Genomic DNA, 16805 nt, shown 5'->3' on the forward strand with positions numbered 1-16805 from the left:
CAGTCCCAATACTTAACACAAGATCTTCCCCTGCTAAATGAAGAGTCAAAGGAAAGATTAACAAAACTGAAGTGAGTGTACAGCCATGCTAGCAGCTCTCTGAGGCTGTATGTAGGCACGGCATTGCCTTGAGGTCAATGCTGATGTTAGCAGGCTGGTAAATTTTTTTTACCATGTTCAAGTTCTTCCAACATTTGGCACAGATAGCACAAATCACAAGTGTGCTGAATTTGCAAGTGTGTAGCCTAGTCATAAACCACAACCTGGAAAAATGAGTTGGCTGAAAGTAACACAAGATGAGACAAAGCGAACTCATACCATGTACCTTACATGAACGAACACATGCTAAGCTAACAATCTAACTGGATTCTGTGTCAGAGTGAAAATAGTACATTTTTGTTTTCCTACATTTTAAGCAGTGCAAGAGTAACATTTTTGGCCAAACACTGCAACATGGGATTATACAGTGTATCGAGCACATTAATAATATGACATGATTTGACATTAGACCTGCTTTAAACTGAACACACCTGCTGTCAGCTTCATGCGAGTGACAGATGTGTTTTAACAGTTCAGTCAGCATCATCTGTAGATCGGCACTGACTGAACACCTCAGCAGGGATTGCACTGTCCAATATGCAACTTCAAACACTTCTCTCAGTCTCCTTTCCCTGCACAGTTAAGAACAGATCAGATAACCACCACAGCCACTCATTATATCGATCTGACTTGACAGGAGAGGCAGCAGGTTGTGACAGAAAGCAAGTTTCAGTGGTTTCTCTTGAAACCACCACCATTCTGCTGCCTTTACACATCACACAAAGCGACAAATAACCACTTTGACTGTTGCTAGCGTTCATTGGTTTAGGTCCTTTGGTTTTAGTATGAGTAGGAACGTCTGTGTGTCTCATGTGCCCTAAATTTTTTACAGCACTCATCAGTATCTCATTTTCAGGTCAGAAAAGAAGCATCTCTTGAGAGCTGTTGAATACAACAAATAAAGTTTACTGATCATTTCAGTTTTAATTTCTTTTTTAATTATATTAATGATTATAATTGTAATTATATATCATACTATTTATATACATGCAAACACACAAGTCATATTGTCGCTGACCCGCTGCAGCACCCAAATGATTACAGTTTGATTAAGCCTAAACCAAAGGGATATCACAGATATTTTTTGTCTAACCATTAAGCTTTCTAGTGGTATTTCATCTCCCAGATAATCGCCCTCTTAACAGCATGTATGGTAGCAAATCACACCTTTTTGCATTTCCAAGTAACCAAAAGGGTGAATCACAAAGTAGTGTCATGTTTGCCCAACAGCGATAACAGTATATTGAAAAACAACTGGTGGTCAGCGTCACAGAAGCAGGACTCTGGACAGTTCTCAGTGCTGTGCACCCACACCTCCACAGGCTGTACCTGCAAGCAGCACTGTCCAAACTGTACATCATGCACTTTAAACAAGGTTATGGTAACTTGTACTATTAAGGAAACCTTTATGGGACCAAGGCTCACCAGTTAATTGGCAGTAATTTGCTTAAACACAAATTTGTTTAGGATGTAGGATATCACACAAAAAAATTATAATCAGAAAGGATGAGGCGTCTGTCGTTTACACCTCCCTGCCTGGTTAGTATAACCTCAAACTGAGGAAGTGTTTTTCCGGAGACAATGGCCCAAGCTGTGATAGCTGTGGCTGATCCAGGATCAAGATAGTGAGGCAGCAACAGAGGCGGCACCAGGGGGCTTTCTGCTGCCCTCACCTACAACACAGCTTGTTACAGCAGAAATCATAACTTAAAACAAGATTGTTAACATTCAGCTTAAAATAGAGAGAAAAAAAAACAACAACTTAGGGTTCTCTCCTACACCTTTGCTAGCTCTGTTTATTTGACCAAATGAGGTCATACTGAGATAATAAACCACAGGACTGACGAGGCGAAGCAAAAGGTGTTAAATTTCCTCAGAAGGACATGCAAAACACCCAAGAGCACTACATAGTTGGACCAAAAAAAACCCCATTTTAAAATATTTAGGTAACATGTTACAAAAAAGGTGTTGAGTGCACAAATACACACATTCATTGTGTGCGATTATTATGCTCTTTGTTGTTCAGTGCCATACTCTTATTACTTCAAAGACAATGGCGATTGCAGAATTCAAATATTTGGAAGAACAGTTTGTCAGATGATGCACAGGCTGAAATCTCTCAGTTAAATCTCTTCAGAGACTTTTGAATTCCCAGAGAAAAGTACTTTTCTTTAGCATTCTACCACTGAAAACCAGAACACCAAGAGAAGAGGCACACACACAACCAAAGGACAGCTACATGAGGTCACTTTATACTATTAACAGATGATTGCAGATAAAGTAAAAAATTTGTACTAAATAAAAAAAGTAATACCAGAAAGTAAGGAGATATATTTATATAAAAGATATTAAGACAATATGCCAAGATAATGACTCACAATGCCTCATGTCATTTTTCTTAACTGGGCCATATCACTGTGTTTTACTTACATTTCCCCTTTTCACCATCAAAAAGCTTAATGTCGCAGCCGAAACCATAACTAACTTTACATAGAAAAGCAAGTCACAGAAAAAAAGCCAAACATTTTTTAATTCTTTTATTCAACTTTATTTCACAATTTTATGCCATTTTTTTGTGTTCTTCATTATAATACCACACACAAATGTCAACTGGCTAAAACAATATAAAACATAACTTCCACAATTTTTCATTATTTATATTATGTACATGCACTCATATATTCAGAGGCAAAAAAATCTCAGGCCTTCGTTTACTCTCAAGTGCACTTTCATCTGCCTTCCTTGCTGGTTGAGAGGCCATTCCAATGAGGATCCTACAGCTTGTTGGCTCGAGGGACTTGTAGATTTAACAGTTTTTGGATTTATAGAGGTTTTTAATAACCTCTTAGGCATTGTGGGGTTAAAATGACTGAACAAATAGAGCCAAAAAAAACAAACAAACCACACAGCAACAGTTCTTCTTACTTTTCGTATGCAACTTCTCCTCTATCTCATAGTATAGCATGTTGGGAAGCAGACGACATACTGGTGTTGAATGTGACTTGAGTTCATCAGTGTAACTGACAAATAGTTTAATTCCCAGTTGGATTCACAAAAAGAATCTTAACACTAAGTTTATCTTAGTTTCACTGCAATAAAGGATGGCTGATGGAAGCAAAGCCTTGAAGCAAAGCCCACTTTCCATCTGTGACTCTTCCCTTCTCTGAGGTGGACAGAGCGTCACTTCCTACCTAAATAACTGCTACGGTTTAGCTTGTAACCAACATACAAGTGCCAGGATTGTCTTTTATGTGGATTTGACGTGTTGATGGTATTCTGCTGATGCTTTTTTGAGGAAACTCTGATGTGATGGATATGTGATAGGAATGAAAGAAGGGACCAAGAGCACAAAAGAAACGACCAACTTCCATTGTGTTTCCAACTGCTTTGTCCCAGTTTATGTTCATATTCATGATACACTATCTACAATATTTCTGGGGTTTGATGGTTTGATAAAAACTGGAAGGTTACGAACAGGCAAACACTCCTCCTCTGCCACAACCGACTCAACATTACACAGAGAGTGGTTTTGACATGAAATCTTATTTCTACAGCACTGTCCATACATTAGCATGACTTACATAATTAATGGAGGCATGAGTGATCTCAGCTCACTCATGACAAAACTGGAGATTAGGATTATACAAGAGTTACAAATAGCAAATGTCATGTTGATCACGGTTCTAGATCATTGACTATGCATTCAAATGCATAAATATTTCTTGAAGACATGTAAAATTATCATCTTTTGTTGTTTAAAAACAGAAAGAAAGAAAGAAAGAAAGAAAAAGAAAAAGAAAACAGGCTCACTTGTCATCAGCGTAATAGTATAATAATACTCAAAACTGGATTCTTATTGGAGTGGTCCTTCAGGTGCTGCCTGCCTCCTGTTTATAACCTCTATCAGTTCAGGCTGCTCTGGTAGGATAAAGGCCAGCACTCCTCTCTATGTGGGGGCAAACTTCTTGGCCTGTGCCCTTACCCGCTTCTCATAGTCCATCCTGTTCTGACTGGTACACAAAAACAGAGAGATAAAGACATTTTAAACCCTGCTAGCATTACTTACACTTTTATTTAGGGGTTAGTTTCCAAGACATCACATCAGTGTATAAAATGGTGAACAAACAGGAAACATTACTTTCTTCTTTTGTGTTATAACTTGTCTTGGGTTTCTAAAGGTCTGTGATATCTTAGAAAAGGAGTACTGCCCTGACAATTCACAACTTATCTTGAAGTTAATCTGAACTGATAAAGTATCTAAATTCCTAAGTACAGGCCTTTAGTGCTTAAAAAAAAAATGCAATTTGTAGTATGCAGCAAGGGAAAACCACAAATTGAAGCTGCAAACGCGGAAATTAAAAAAAGAGCTGACTTTCCAGCTCAACAAGTTCCAGTTTCTTTGAAATGATATGGCTGAATAAAACACAATTCCTTCAGGCTTCAATTGCAGCCAAGTGTGTGCAGGTACACTTACCAATAAATTGTGTAAGCCTCTGCTTGTGCTGGGTCTTGAATGTTAGGCTCATTCAGCAGCTCCTGGATGCCCAACAGGATCTGAAAACACAGTTAATAATCCTGCGGTCAGAGTCCATTAAGTGTCATCGTTTACTGGTTTGAACCCCACTAGCTCTGCACTCATTCCTTCACAGCAGTTAAATATTTATACATTTAGTTACTAGACTGTGCAATAAGAGGACTATACTCACAAAGCAAATGGCCATGATTAAAAGTTAACTAATGATAAATCCTTAAACCAACCAACTCCACTGCTGATGACAGTGACTGTGAGTGTGTTCAAACCTGTTTGATGGTGATGGCGGGCCTCCAGTCTTTGTCCTCCTCCAGGATGGACAGACACACAGTGCCTGATGGGTAGACATTTGGGTGGAATATTGGTGGCTCAAACTTGCCTGAGTGGAAATCATTGAAAACAAAGTTGGAATTTTAAACCTTGAAGCAAAACTGACATGGTAAAATTGAAGATTTAAATTACAAAGTACAATATAGTCATTGTAAAAAACCATCATTACCTGAAGTTTTTCATTCAATATCTCTAAAACACAAGAGGATCTGTGAAAGTGCTGATATTCTGTAAATCTTCCCATGATAAACAGTGAATTTTCCTCACATCTACCCACCGACATCACAGATCAAGTACTGTCTTTGTTCAACAGCCGATCTGATTATCACTACACTTTACTAACAGGAATGCTTATGTCATAAGCATTCCTTGGTATTGAGGCTAAGCTCAATACCAAGGGTTTTATTCAAGAATGGAATAGTTACACTGTACCATCACACTCTAGCATCATTCACTTCACCAATACAGTTTATTATATGCAAATTATCATGCAGTTTTAGCATGCAATGTACAATAAGTGTTTTTGAAACCGATAGCACCATCACACCAAGAGATTCTGGGACAGACCCCTTGATGTAAAGCAACTGAAACACCAAACAATTGCACATTTTCAAGTCTAGTTGAATGTGTAACATTCTTGCTTACATATAAAACTCAAAACGAAAATAGATTTCCACATTCACAAAGACCAAATGCACACACAAAGAATGAATGGCATTAACCATTTTTTTTTTTTTATCATGACAAAAAAAGACACTGTTATCGTCTACTCAGAGTTCACTGTATTTCCTGAGTTTTTCTTCTTTTATTTTAAATGTATTTTGAATGTACCTGCATGTACCATGTAAATTATGTAAATTTCTGCTCTACAGCATAAAATGAAACTATGTACCAAGTGCGTAATCATACTCACATTTAGGTGGCGAGGAAGGGTAGTCATCTTTGAACAGCATTCTGAGTTTGTAAAGTCCTCCCTCCCATAAGGTCTAATAAAAAAAAAAAAACGAAATAACTTCTTCACTGAGGAAAAACAAAGAGATATTAAACAGCTGCAAAGGACTAAACAAAAGGAATGACCTTAGAAAACACTGGCATATTTTACTGTGGAGCCACAGCAAAGTAAACATGTGGACATTATGTAACAGATATCACGCTGAAAATGAAATGCAACTTGTGTCTTTTGCTATTTGATGATGATCAAAATCTCTGTTTTGTACTGATCCTGCTTGTTTTGCATAAATAACAGGGAGGCACTTCAACTTTACCTTAAAATTTTGGATACAGCTTCTTTGATATCCAACATTTGTTTTCTAGTTTAAGGTCAAAAGATAATGCAAGCTTAATATATTGAGATTTCTTGCTTATTGTCAAATGTTTTTCTGTGCCTGATCGATGAAGTATTTAGTTACCTTATTCACTTGCAGTAATTTACATGCCATATTGTCTGGTCAGTGGTGGAAGAAGCACTCAGATCTTTTTCTTAAGAAAAAGTACTAATACCACAGTATATAAATACCCTGGTTGAAGTATGTAAGTCTTACCATCAAAATATACTCAGTAGCGGGGGTTTAATCTATATTAACACATCTGTAAAGTAACTAGTAGCTATAGCAGTCACATAAATGTAGTGGAACAAAAAAGTAATATTGGCCTCTGAACTGGGGTGGAGTAAAAGTATTACTCTGCATATTTCAGAAAGTACTAAAGTAAACCAGTACCTTAAACTTGCACTCAAATACAGTACTTGAGTAAACATACCTAGTTACATTCCACCACTGAGCCTGGTCACCATTACAAATGCAAGATACAAATATTAAAGACTGAGCTGTAGTGTGTTGTTGCAAAATTACCTATAACCTACAAAAGGATTGTCCTGTAATAATCTCCTTTTACAGTAATCATGAACACCAGTTGGCAAACAGTGGAGGAGAGGGTTAAGGTGGTAAAGACAGAAAAGCAAAAGGTTTTCAAAAGGATTGAGGATTATGGTTTGTATGTCAAAGGTGTATTGAAATTATCCAATGCTGGTCATTCTGAAAAAAACGTAAAAACAGCTGGTCCACAACTGTTGCCTGACTCTCCAATTTTAATGTGACCTACTCCTTTCTTCCCTGGAATGGCACACTCCCAGTTCATCAGATTCATGGTCCCATCTGGATTTTTAGTAGGCACAGCAACAAAACCCTGCATGGTTTATAAGAGAGACAAAATATCAGTGGGAAACCTCTGTCCTAGTTAACTACATCGATATCTACTTTGTATCAGTAGCACTCGTGAGCAGTTAGCTAATAAATCTATGAAATCATTTCAGAAAGTGGGGACAAAGTGTTGATATTGCAAAATAATCAGGATGCTGCTGCTTACAAATGGGTGGTCTTTTCTCCAGGCTTTGCGCTCCTGGGACAGTCTGCTAAGAGCGATGCCAGACATTGTTGCTCATCAACGCCTCCCTGTGGAAAAACAACCCAAAACAAATTAATTATTCAATTCAAGCTGTCCACAATCTAGTGATAAGGTCTCGATCGTTTCTACAAAAAATTACAATGCATGTTGACGATTTACTACATAACAATGACATTAATTGACCTTATTTGTTTATGAGACCAGTAGAAATTACAAGGTTCATTTAGCCTCTACAATCCACTATACAGGACAGAATATACACTAGCAAAAGTTCACTCACACTAGATTCCGTGTTAAATGACAGTCTTTCAACTGAACTTACCTCTTATTTTATTTGGCTAAATATCAGAATTACGTGGATTTGAGGACTAGCTTGTTTGCTTCGCTAGCTCTAACGTTAACGTTACGGCCGAAAAACACACCCTTCGACGTTCAAAAACAAAACTACCGGGCTAGTTAGGGCGTAAAGGACCAAACCGAATGAAGCTTCTATTTTATCAACATTCCTCAAACACACTTATCGAAATATATTGGTGTTACTTTTGACAATATACCACAGTTGTGTAAAACAATGTGACTCGTAATATCTTTTCGATAGCTAGCCTATCGCCAAAAAGGACCCCAATTTGTTTATTTCGCTAGGACCTTCAGGCAGTTTACGGGACAACCGAGTGACACACGTCAGAGATGGTCGGCCATCTTTGTTGTGGCAATCGTGCTGGGCAGTTCGGGCCTTTGGGGGATTCAATCATTCTGAGTCGTATGCTCTAAACGCATGAACTTCCAATCCTGCTTATTAAAATCTGTTAATTTATTAATTTTTTGCTCTTTCAAATCAGCCTCTCTAGTATTTATGATATAACGGTAGTATGCATTATGCAAGTGCACTATTATTAAATGTGATAAGATAGATAGGGCTCTAATGTATTATTATTATAATTATTATATTTTAAAGTCAAGTAAAAGTAAAGTTCGGTGTCCAAGTCAAAAAATGAAGTAGTATCTATTTTTTAATTGGCTTTAAATTTATTGATAAGAGTAAAACCGTTTTCACAAAATGAACTTGATTTGTGTGAAATATTGAATGTGTGACCTAAGCTAATGTATGATATGGGCTTCAGAAAAAAATACAATGCCAAAAACTTTATAATCAGTCCAAATAAATACTGCATTTATACCTTCGCCAAACACGTTGCCTGCATATCTAAGATCAGTAGCACCTCCACCATCCAGTACTTTTGTATTACAAAGTTAGCTGTGTTCACGAATGTATATAATCAACTAACTTAAACTCCACTCTGCAGTGCTCATATTGTGATTACTTACAGATTACTGATTATTGATTATTGACCCTCATTCATGGACAGACACGTGTCTGAGTGAGGGTAATAAGCAAAATAGGCACTAATGAAGCTGCTGTCAATAACAGAGTGGGAGGTTTGAGCTATGTGAAGCAGGAGATACCACTGCAGATTCACTAGGAAAATCCTAAACTCTAAAGACTTGTTCAATATGAGTTGTTCGTTCTCGTCTGCCCAGTCGTAATGCTCTTCAGTTGTGGTCTCTGCATTTTTCTCTTTACTACAATCAACATAGCAATAACTGACATCACAAACAATGATTAAGATAACTAATTACTCGCTATAATTGACAGTTCAAAGACGGCAATGTCATATTGCTTATAATAAAAGAGAATGATGCAGGTTGGCATACGTGCACAGATTTCACTGCAATCTTCTGAGCTACTTCCAAAATTAGAACCCTGCTTAGCAATTTATGAATTCCCTTTCACATTTGTACACATTTAGGGCCCATATCCGTATAAACACAGTGCATAGTACTGTTGTATATTTTATTGCCATGGCGTATCAAAAGCTAAAATGCATAAACTTTGTTTTGGAAATCGGGCATCTTGCCAGACACCTCAAATCAAGAACAGCAACAGGACTGAACTGGTTTTGATTTCCTCTGCGTCAGCATCCCAAAAATTTTTTTTTTGTGTTACATGGTATCTCAGCAAAGGTGCAGTATTGTTGTGGGCCTTTTATCTGCTTCATTTTTTAAATGACTCATAGTTATATTTTCGTCAAAAGTAACTTTGCAACAATTAAGAATGTCATGAAGTGAAAATACAATAGCAAAGCATCATAATCATCATGAAACTAGACCTGTAAGAAAAGGACTACAATCATTTCCTGTAATTCCATGGGGTGTGAGGGAAACTTGGTGGATCAATATTTCATCCCTCCACAGAATTTGCCGTGCTATTTTCCAAAGCCTTCTAACAGAGTTATATATTTACTTTTCTGGTTACTGAATACAGGAGTTTTTCCTCCACGCAAGAGCTAGACATAGTTTGAAAAGATAAAAAAGAAACAGGTAGATTGTGTCAATCTACTTGTTTGTAGCATAACAAAGCGAGAACCTCAACCATCCATTTATTGTAACATTTGTAAAAGAATACAATATATCCACATGATATCCTCCTATCATGAAAGTATACTTTTTTCAAGAATCAGACCTCTCCTGTCTTAACACATTTCTTGGAAGATCGTCCCATAATTGTACAACAATAGTGACATCTTTTCAAGAGGTGAATCAAACATATCTTGGACCATTCAACACATAAAACCTATCATGTTACTGTAGGGTAACATGATAGTAACATGTACATTTTTCTAAATTATGATACCTTCCCGTAATGAAATTTTTAATCATCTGCATAATGTAGGGGACATTTTCATTAAAGGTTTCTGACAGCTGCTTAAACTTGCAACTGTTAAATGAGTAATTAGGTTTCATAACAAGCTCACTGTGCAAAGCCCTCTACAGCATATAGTACCTCCTCAGTATTTGTAGACTATTTGGATAGTCTTGCAGCCCTTATCTGTAACTCTTGTTGGCAGAAAACACACAGCTTTCCCTTGTAAAAGTAACATCACATCCTTGTATGTAGTAGTCCCCTGTCTCTCCACTTTTGTTTGTTCACACCTTCTGTCCATCTCCCTCTGAGATGACATGCTCTGGACATGCCTTCTTAAACCATTCAGACCAGGAGCCGTCGTAAACACAGACCCCAGGGTGGCCGAGCAGATGAGCAGCCAGAACGACATGACATGCTGTGACACCGGAACCACAGGTAGCCCACAGCGGTCGCTCCAGGTCCACCCCTGCCTCTCTGAACAGGCTGGACAGGTCCTCAGTTCCCAGCTCCTTTCCAGAGGCGTCCATGAAAGACGTGAATGGCATGTTGATTGCACCGGGGAAATGGCCCGGCAGCGTGTCTGTGCATATGACATAGACAAGTGAGAAATATCATGAAAATACTGGGGGCAAAAACATTAATTAATTAATCTTTGAAAAAAACGTTTTGTTTTAAAAAAAAAAAACCCTCAATATTCACTTACTTCATTTCTTGCAGGGCTGTCAGCAACATCTCTTGGCCTTCAGCAGTGGATGGTTCACTTGAGCGCAGTTGTTATTCGTGACTGATGACATATAACCCATCTCCAGGAAACTATATCCACTGATGAAGGCCATGAGATATGGCCGAAAGCACAGTAGAAATCTAGTGAGTGAGCCTTGAGTAAAGATTTTTTTGTCAAACTACTACAAGCGTGACAGTAAATAAAAATAGTTCTTTGAAATGACAATTCATTATTTTGATTAATGACAAGACCATAGAATGTCCACAATAACATCAAATTATATTCATTTATGACATACATATGATATATATGAAAGCAATCACGTATACCCTGTAGCTGTAACCAGAAATAAATAATTTTCTTTTATTAATCGCAAAACAAATGATCAAAATTACAATTTATTATTTTTTCATGCAATAGCCAACCTTTTTTTTTTTTTTTTTTAAAGGCGCACTTATTACATGTTTTCCTGAAGAAAAGATCTTATAGAAATTTTAGATGAGCAAAATTCTGAGCCTCCCTTAATCCTTCTCACCATCTCTGGGCTCCGGCTCAATCCCCCTGAACCTGCCAGCTGACCTGGCATCCACAACCTGGACCTGCCCGGTTTTGATGTTCTCCAGCACGTCCCCGTAGCTCTTCACCCACGACTGATTCAAAGTCGCCTTGAACTCTCTGCGCTCCGGTTCGCAGTAGTCAGACGTCACCGGAAAGCCGTCGGCCAACCAGTTCTTCATGCCACCGTCCAGCACCGAGACCAAACTGTGTCCGAACAGCCGGAACATCCACCACACCCGGGGCGCGCTGAACGACCCGAAGTCGCTGGTGTCATACACGACTACGTGCGTGTCGTTCCCGATGCCTAGACCGCCCACGTACTGGGAGAAGTGGCTGAAAGTTGGCAGCATGTGATCAAACGCAGAGCTCTTGTCGCAGCACTCGTCTATGTCAAAAAACGAGGAGCCCGGTATGTGCCTCTGCGCAAATTCAGCTCTCGGGTCCCGTTGCATTTTCGGCAGGTACCACGAAGTGTCAAGAATGCGAAGCTTGGCACCGACGAGGTCGCTTCTGACGGAATCTGCCAGCCACCGACCTGACACCAGAGCTCGGATCTGTGCCGCCGCCATGACGAGGCGCTGGGAAAAACACGCCCCGAGCGCTAGAGGGAAACTGTGCTCTCAAAGGACAACTTGGAAAGTCAACATTTGCGTGTGTCGAGCTTCAGAGAAATTCAGAGAGTACGGCAACGAATGAGGACGCTGGCACCGTTCTTGCACGAAGTGTTGTTATTGACCAACCATTATGGCCTACACTTAATTTAAATCACATAAAATAACTCATTTAAACCAATTAATTTTGCTACCACGGCGCTTTATAACTTTGAATTAGAGGCTATGACATGCACACATGAGCTGCACTTAGAAAACTGGACTTACAAATCCAACCCAGGCACATCTTTTTTTATATATTGCACGTCCCCTAAAGCACCAGCAGGTTGTGCCATATCAATACATTTCTTCAAACGACAGTATAGGTTTGCGTTTCAGATACAGGATTTTGTTGAAATTATGCTCTCACAGGAGCTAGAAAACTGCTCAAACTATACAGTTATTCTCCTAAAACAATGGAGGAAAAACTCCTGAAGACTTCGATGTTGTTTTCACATTCAAATCCTCAAACAAGCATCCACACACATATCTGGTTTACAGATCTCCGAGCTGCAAGTGTGGCTGATGAAGGTTCAAATATGCTGAATCAACTTTTTTACACCTCCTGAAGGCTTTTGACCTCGGCGACAACGTGCTCTGGCGGAGCCTTGGTGAACCACTCATACCAGGATCCATCAGATGCCCCAGGGTGCCACATAGATGGGCAGCCAGCACCATGTGACGGGCCACAAGCACCCGAGCCACAGGAGCAGCAGACTGGCTAACCCAGGTCCACTTGTGACTTCTCAAAGATCTTCTCCAGCTCCTCTGGGGACGGCATCATTATTTAACTTCTCTGCACACTGTAGCACAGTGTAGTAGTATAGCCTAGTATACAAAAGTATTAAGTATAGGCAAATGTTAAAGGCCCTAAAAACCTATAATCTCAATCAGCTTCTTACTATGAGTGAAACAGTCCCATATAACAACATTTTCTGCCACATTTATGACAGTTTTGGTTATTTCTCACAAGAGGTTTCTGTAGCCGATTTCAGTTTTTGTCTGAGTTTTTCTGACTGATGTCATGAATTCCTGTGCACCAATCATGATTTAACAGTATTTGACCCACAATCTGATGACAGTTCTGTGGCTGTTTGCTCACGTTACCAGGAGACTACCAATCAAATCTGATTGACAAACTACACCCACTAGTCCTGATAGAGCACATCAGTTTACTTTTTGATTATTTAACTCTTTAAAAATAACTGGAAGAATGTGTTTTTTCCCTAGAATTTAAATTTGATGGTTGCTTACTTTGTAATGATTATTTAAAGTTTTAGAAAAATAGTATTTGAAACCAAGTTTTAAATTACGCTGTTATCACATCTGGTTTGTTGGCTGGATATTATTGAAGTGACATCGCTACATTGTAATCTATACTGAGTTTTGAATAAATGCTTTGAACAAAATTTAAACAAACTACAACAAAACAATAACTGCTGTTCAGTAGATTGTGTAAGCACTTGTTACAATATAATGAAATTCAGTAAACATTACGTTTGAGTCTGTCAGATCCTAACCTCTTATTTTGTTATTCTGGTGTCTTATCATTGTTCATTAGTATTTGTGACCACTGCTCCTCTTTGCTATGGTGTTGTTTTTTGCATTCAGCATTAAATATTGTGATAGACCCCTTGGTGCACTACATAGTTTAGCGGTGATTCAAAGGCACCAGGTAGTTATCTGACCTCTTTGTGCCTCTGTCTGTTCTCTTATTTTGTCTTGAAACCTTCGTCAGGCCTTACACATACTGCCAGTTGGTATTCAGCAAATAACTAATTTGTGCCCACCCCTTGCACAATGTCATCAGTGCAGAGGGCAGATGAAGTAATAGAAAATGGCAATGAAAAAGATTCTTAACTTTGGAGACACAGCTAAATGGCTGCCTTGTAAACCCAATAAGATATCTGAATAATTAAGTAAATGGATTCACAGTGGTTACATAACAAAATCTACCCCAAAATTTAATGGGTTCTTTGCTGGCCCATGCCCCATCCCTCCACCTAGTTTGGTGCAAATCGGTTCAGTTTTTTTTTTTTTTTGTGTGTGTGTGTGTGCGTGTAATCCTGCTGACAAATAAACAAACAAAAAAACCCGACAGAAACAGATGACAATATAACCTCTGGCACGACAAGTTTGCGTTTGACCATGTTAGCAAGCCATTTTGCAGGGACGAGAGTTTGCACTGCCATGTTTACACCAGGGTGAAGTGAAGCTGTCCTCAACTTCTGCCACTTTTACTTGGTGTCTTTTAGTGGTTGGCAGAAAGGGAATTGGTGAATAAATAAAAAAATAAAAGATTACATAACATAATTAAGGTACAATAAGTATAAAAAATGTAAATCATTAAGTTGATTTCATTGAGCCTTGGAAAAGCATTACATGATGTAATATCTTTTCCTGTAAACCTCCTGTTTGATGTTTACCTGTTTTAAAAAGTGTGCTGGTTAGTCCTGTATGACCCAATCTTAACCTAGATATTATACATCTTCGTCAATCGATGAATCACTTGATCTTGAAAAGATCAGAAAATAGTGAAAACATTATTCTAGATCACAAGGTGACATCATTAAATATCTGTCTACAACCCCAAAATATTCAGGTTAAATGAAACATAAAACCAAGAAAACAATCAATTTCTTACCTTTGAGAAACTGGACCCACCCAATGTTTGCCATTTGTGCTTTAAATATTGCCTAAACAATAAGGCAAGGACCAAGGGATAATGAGCCGTTCCTTTCCTTCTCCATACTCATCTCTTCTCATCATTCTGGTACAAGTTAATCTTGGTTTCATCTGTCCACAAAATCTTGTTCCAGACCTGGGCAGGCTTTTTTGGATATTTTCTGGCAAAGTCTACTCTGGCCTTTCTGTTCTTCAGTGTTACCAGTGATTTGCACCTTGTGGTAAACCGTCTGTATTTAAATTCACAAAGGCGTCTCTTGAGGCAATAATACACCTACCTCCTCCAGATTGTTGATGACCTGGCTAGATGTTGTGAAGGGGTTTTTCCTTCACCAAGAAAGAAACTACACACTGTAGTTGTCTTCCATGGTCTTCCAGGCAATTTGGTTTTGCTGAGCTCGCCAGTGCATTCCGTGTTTTTAAGAATGTACCAAATTGTTGATTTGGCCACTCCTAAAGTTTCTGCCATCTGTCTAAGAGGTTTATTTTGTTTTTTAGCCTAATGATGGCCTCCTTCATTTGCATCGACACCTCTTTGGACCGCATGATGAGAGTTTCCATCAACAGCTACCAAATGCATATTCAACACTTGGAATCCACTCCAGACCTTTTATCCTACTAATAAATGGAGAAATCTCTGTCTGTCTTTGTGTCTGTCCTTCTATTTTTTCTAGACAACCATACCTCCGATTAACTTCAAACTTCACGTGTGTGTTGTTGAGGACCCAAGGAAATGCAGTGTCAACTGTGAATGATTTTGGATGAGCAGTTCTCGAGAAACAAAAAGAAATATGAAACTACAGTTGGTTAGGGCTGGACTTCATCAATTACACAACGGCACATTGCAAAGATACCTGCGCCTGGTCAAAGCATGGATTCCCCAGAAGACAAGCTACAGCAATATATCCTCACACAGAATCATCTAAAGTGTGGGACTATTTTAGACAGAGACCCAAGCTTTGTAAATTGGAAATTTGCTTATCACAGCAGTACAACTGCTATGCATGGTCATTTGATTAGAAAGCATCAAGGAAGACAGTGCTGTTTTGTTTACTTTTTTCCCCACCAAAGCAATATATATTAGGATTATTAACAGGCGGAACAAGTTATTTATGCACCGCTGTTGTTTTTGTAACATAATGTTAGACTATGCGTCATCTTGTTATTTGGCCATTTTATATTTTCTGTTTCTTTTAATGGCCATGTATGAGTGAGAAAATGGGTTAAACTGACGTTAAATTGTTTCGAATATTTTTCTTCCTGATGCAAAAATACATTTGCCAGTGATTTGCCGAACTACATATTACTCCAGTGACGAAATAAATCAAAGTCATATCCATTTTAAGCTTTAAGTCAAATTCTTTAGTAAAAATACTGATTCTCAAGTTCAGGGAAAGGGTTACTATGACACAAAGTGATTAAATTCATCTAAACTCACTTGACAAATTTATTAGGTACACCTGAACAAACCTAATGCAGTATAATACAGCAGGCCTGCAATAAAGCCTTAATTCATATAAATGGGATGAACAAAATATTAAGAAGAAGTGGAAATTAGATGATGATTATTAGATGATTGAAAAAAATATTAAACTATTAATGAGATACCAGCACGTTTTGAATGGGCACTGAACTAGTCTACTTAATTTGTCATGATATATTGAGGGAACAATCTACACCTGGCCATGAAACTGATTTTCAGTCAATTGTCCAATTACTTTTGAGCCTCTGAAAATGAGGGACTATGTGTAAAAATGGCTGTAATTCCTAAATGGTAAATGTGATATTTTTGTTAAAAAAAAGTCAAACATTCAATGTTTGACTGTTTAGGAATTAAAGCTGAAAGTCTACACTTCTTGATGGCTTTATTTCAGATCCATTGTGGTGGTGTACAGATGCAAAATTACGAAAATAGTGTCACTGACCAAATACTTATGTCCCCAACCGTAGATGTGATGGACAAAATATTAGAAACACCTCTCAGTACAATGAAATACAATTCAGTGGCATGGTCTCTAAAATGACCTTTGAGATCAACAGTTTTAACAAAACCTTTATGATGGTAACATTACCATCATATATTGATATGTAAGAAAGTATTTAGACTGGAAATCAAAAAAC

The 16805-nt window shown here is 38.2% G+C and overlaps 2 protein-coding genes across 2 annotated transcripts; both read right to left on the minus strand.

Moving 5' to 3' along the window:
• Nucleotides 1-2685: 2685 nt before the first annotated feature.
• On the minus strand, nucleotides 2686-7977 carry LOC120785069 (SUMO-conjugating enzyme UBC9-like). The gene is made up of 7 exons (XM_040119404.1): nucleotides 7686-7977; nucleotides 7325-7410; nucleotides 7061-7144; nucleotides 5874-5946; nucleotides 4900-5009; nucleotides 4574-4653; nucleotides 2686-4109 (listed from the first exon to the last, which is right to left on the minus strand). The coding sequence occupies exons 2-7, from the start codon at nucleotides 7388-7390 to the stop codon at nucleotides 4046-4048; spliced, it is 477 nt and encodes a 158-aa protein (XP_039975338.1). The 5' UTR covers nucleotides 7391-7410; nucleotides 7686-7977; the 3' UTR covers nucleotides 2686-4045.
• Nucleotides 7978-9785: 1808 nt separating this feature from the next.
• On the minus strand, nucleotides 9786-12577 carry mpst (mercaptopyruvate sulfurtransferase). The gene is made up of 2 exons (XM_040123727.1): nucleotides 11327-12577; nucleotides 9786-10647 (listed from the first exon to the last, which is right to left on the minus strand). Exons 1-2 carry the CDS (start codon nucleotides 11916-11918, stop codon nucleotides 10349-10351), a joined length of 891 nt encoding a protein of 296 aa, XP_039979661.1. The 5' UTR covers nucleotides 11919-12577; the 3' UTR covers nucleotides 9786-10348.
• Nucleotides 12578-16805: the final 4228 nt, after the last annotated feature.

The sequence above is a fragment of the Xiphias gladius genome, chromosome 3 (genome assembly GCF_016859285.1).
Source record: "Xiphias gladius isolate SHS-SW01 ecotype Sanya breed wild chromosome 3, ASM1685928v1, whole genome shotgun sequence".
In the NCBI taxonomy this organism is placed as follows: Eukaryota; Metazoa; Chordata; class Actinopteri; order Istiophoriformes; family Xiphiidae; genus Xiphias; species Xiphias gladius.

What these genes read in the sequence shown, in the direction of transcription:
- LOC120785069 (XM_040119404.1), bottom strand. Translation starts at nt 7,390, where the DNA reads ATGTCTGGCATCGCTCTTAGCAGACTGTCCCAGGAGCGCAAAGCCTGG. An exon ending in GGAGAAAAGACCACCCATTT is followed by an intron (nt 7,145 to 7,324) that starts GTAAGCAGCAGC and finishes TAAACCATGCAG; the next exon opens with GGTTTTGTTGCTGTGCCTAC. An exon ending in CCCTTCCTCGCCACCTAAAT is followed by an intron (nt 5,010 to 5,873) that starts GTGAGTATGATT and finishes ATTTCCACTCAG; the next exon opens with GCAAGTTTGAGCCACCAATA.
- mpst (XM_040123727.1), bottom strand. Translation starts at nt 11,918, where the DNA reads ATGGCGGCGGCACAGATCCGAGCTCTGGTGTCAGGTCGGTGGCTGGCA. An exon ending in TGAGCCGGAGCCCAGAGATG is followed by an intron (nt 10,648 to 11,326) that starts GTGAGAAGGATT and finishes TCATATGCACAG; the next exon opens with ACACGCTGCCGGGCCATTTC.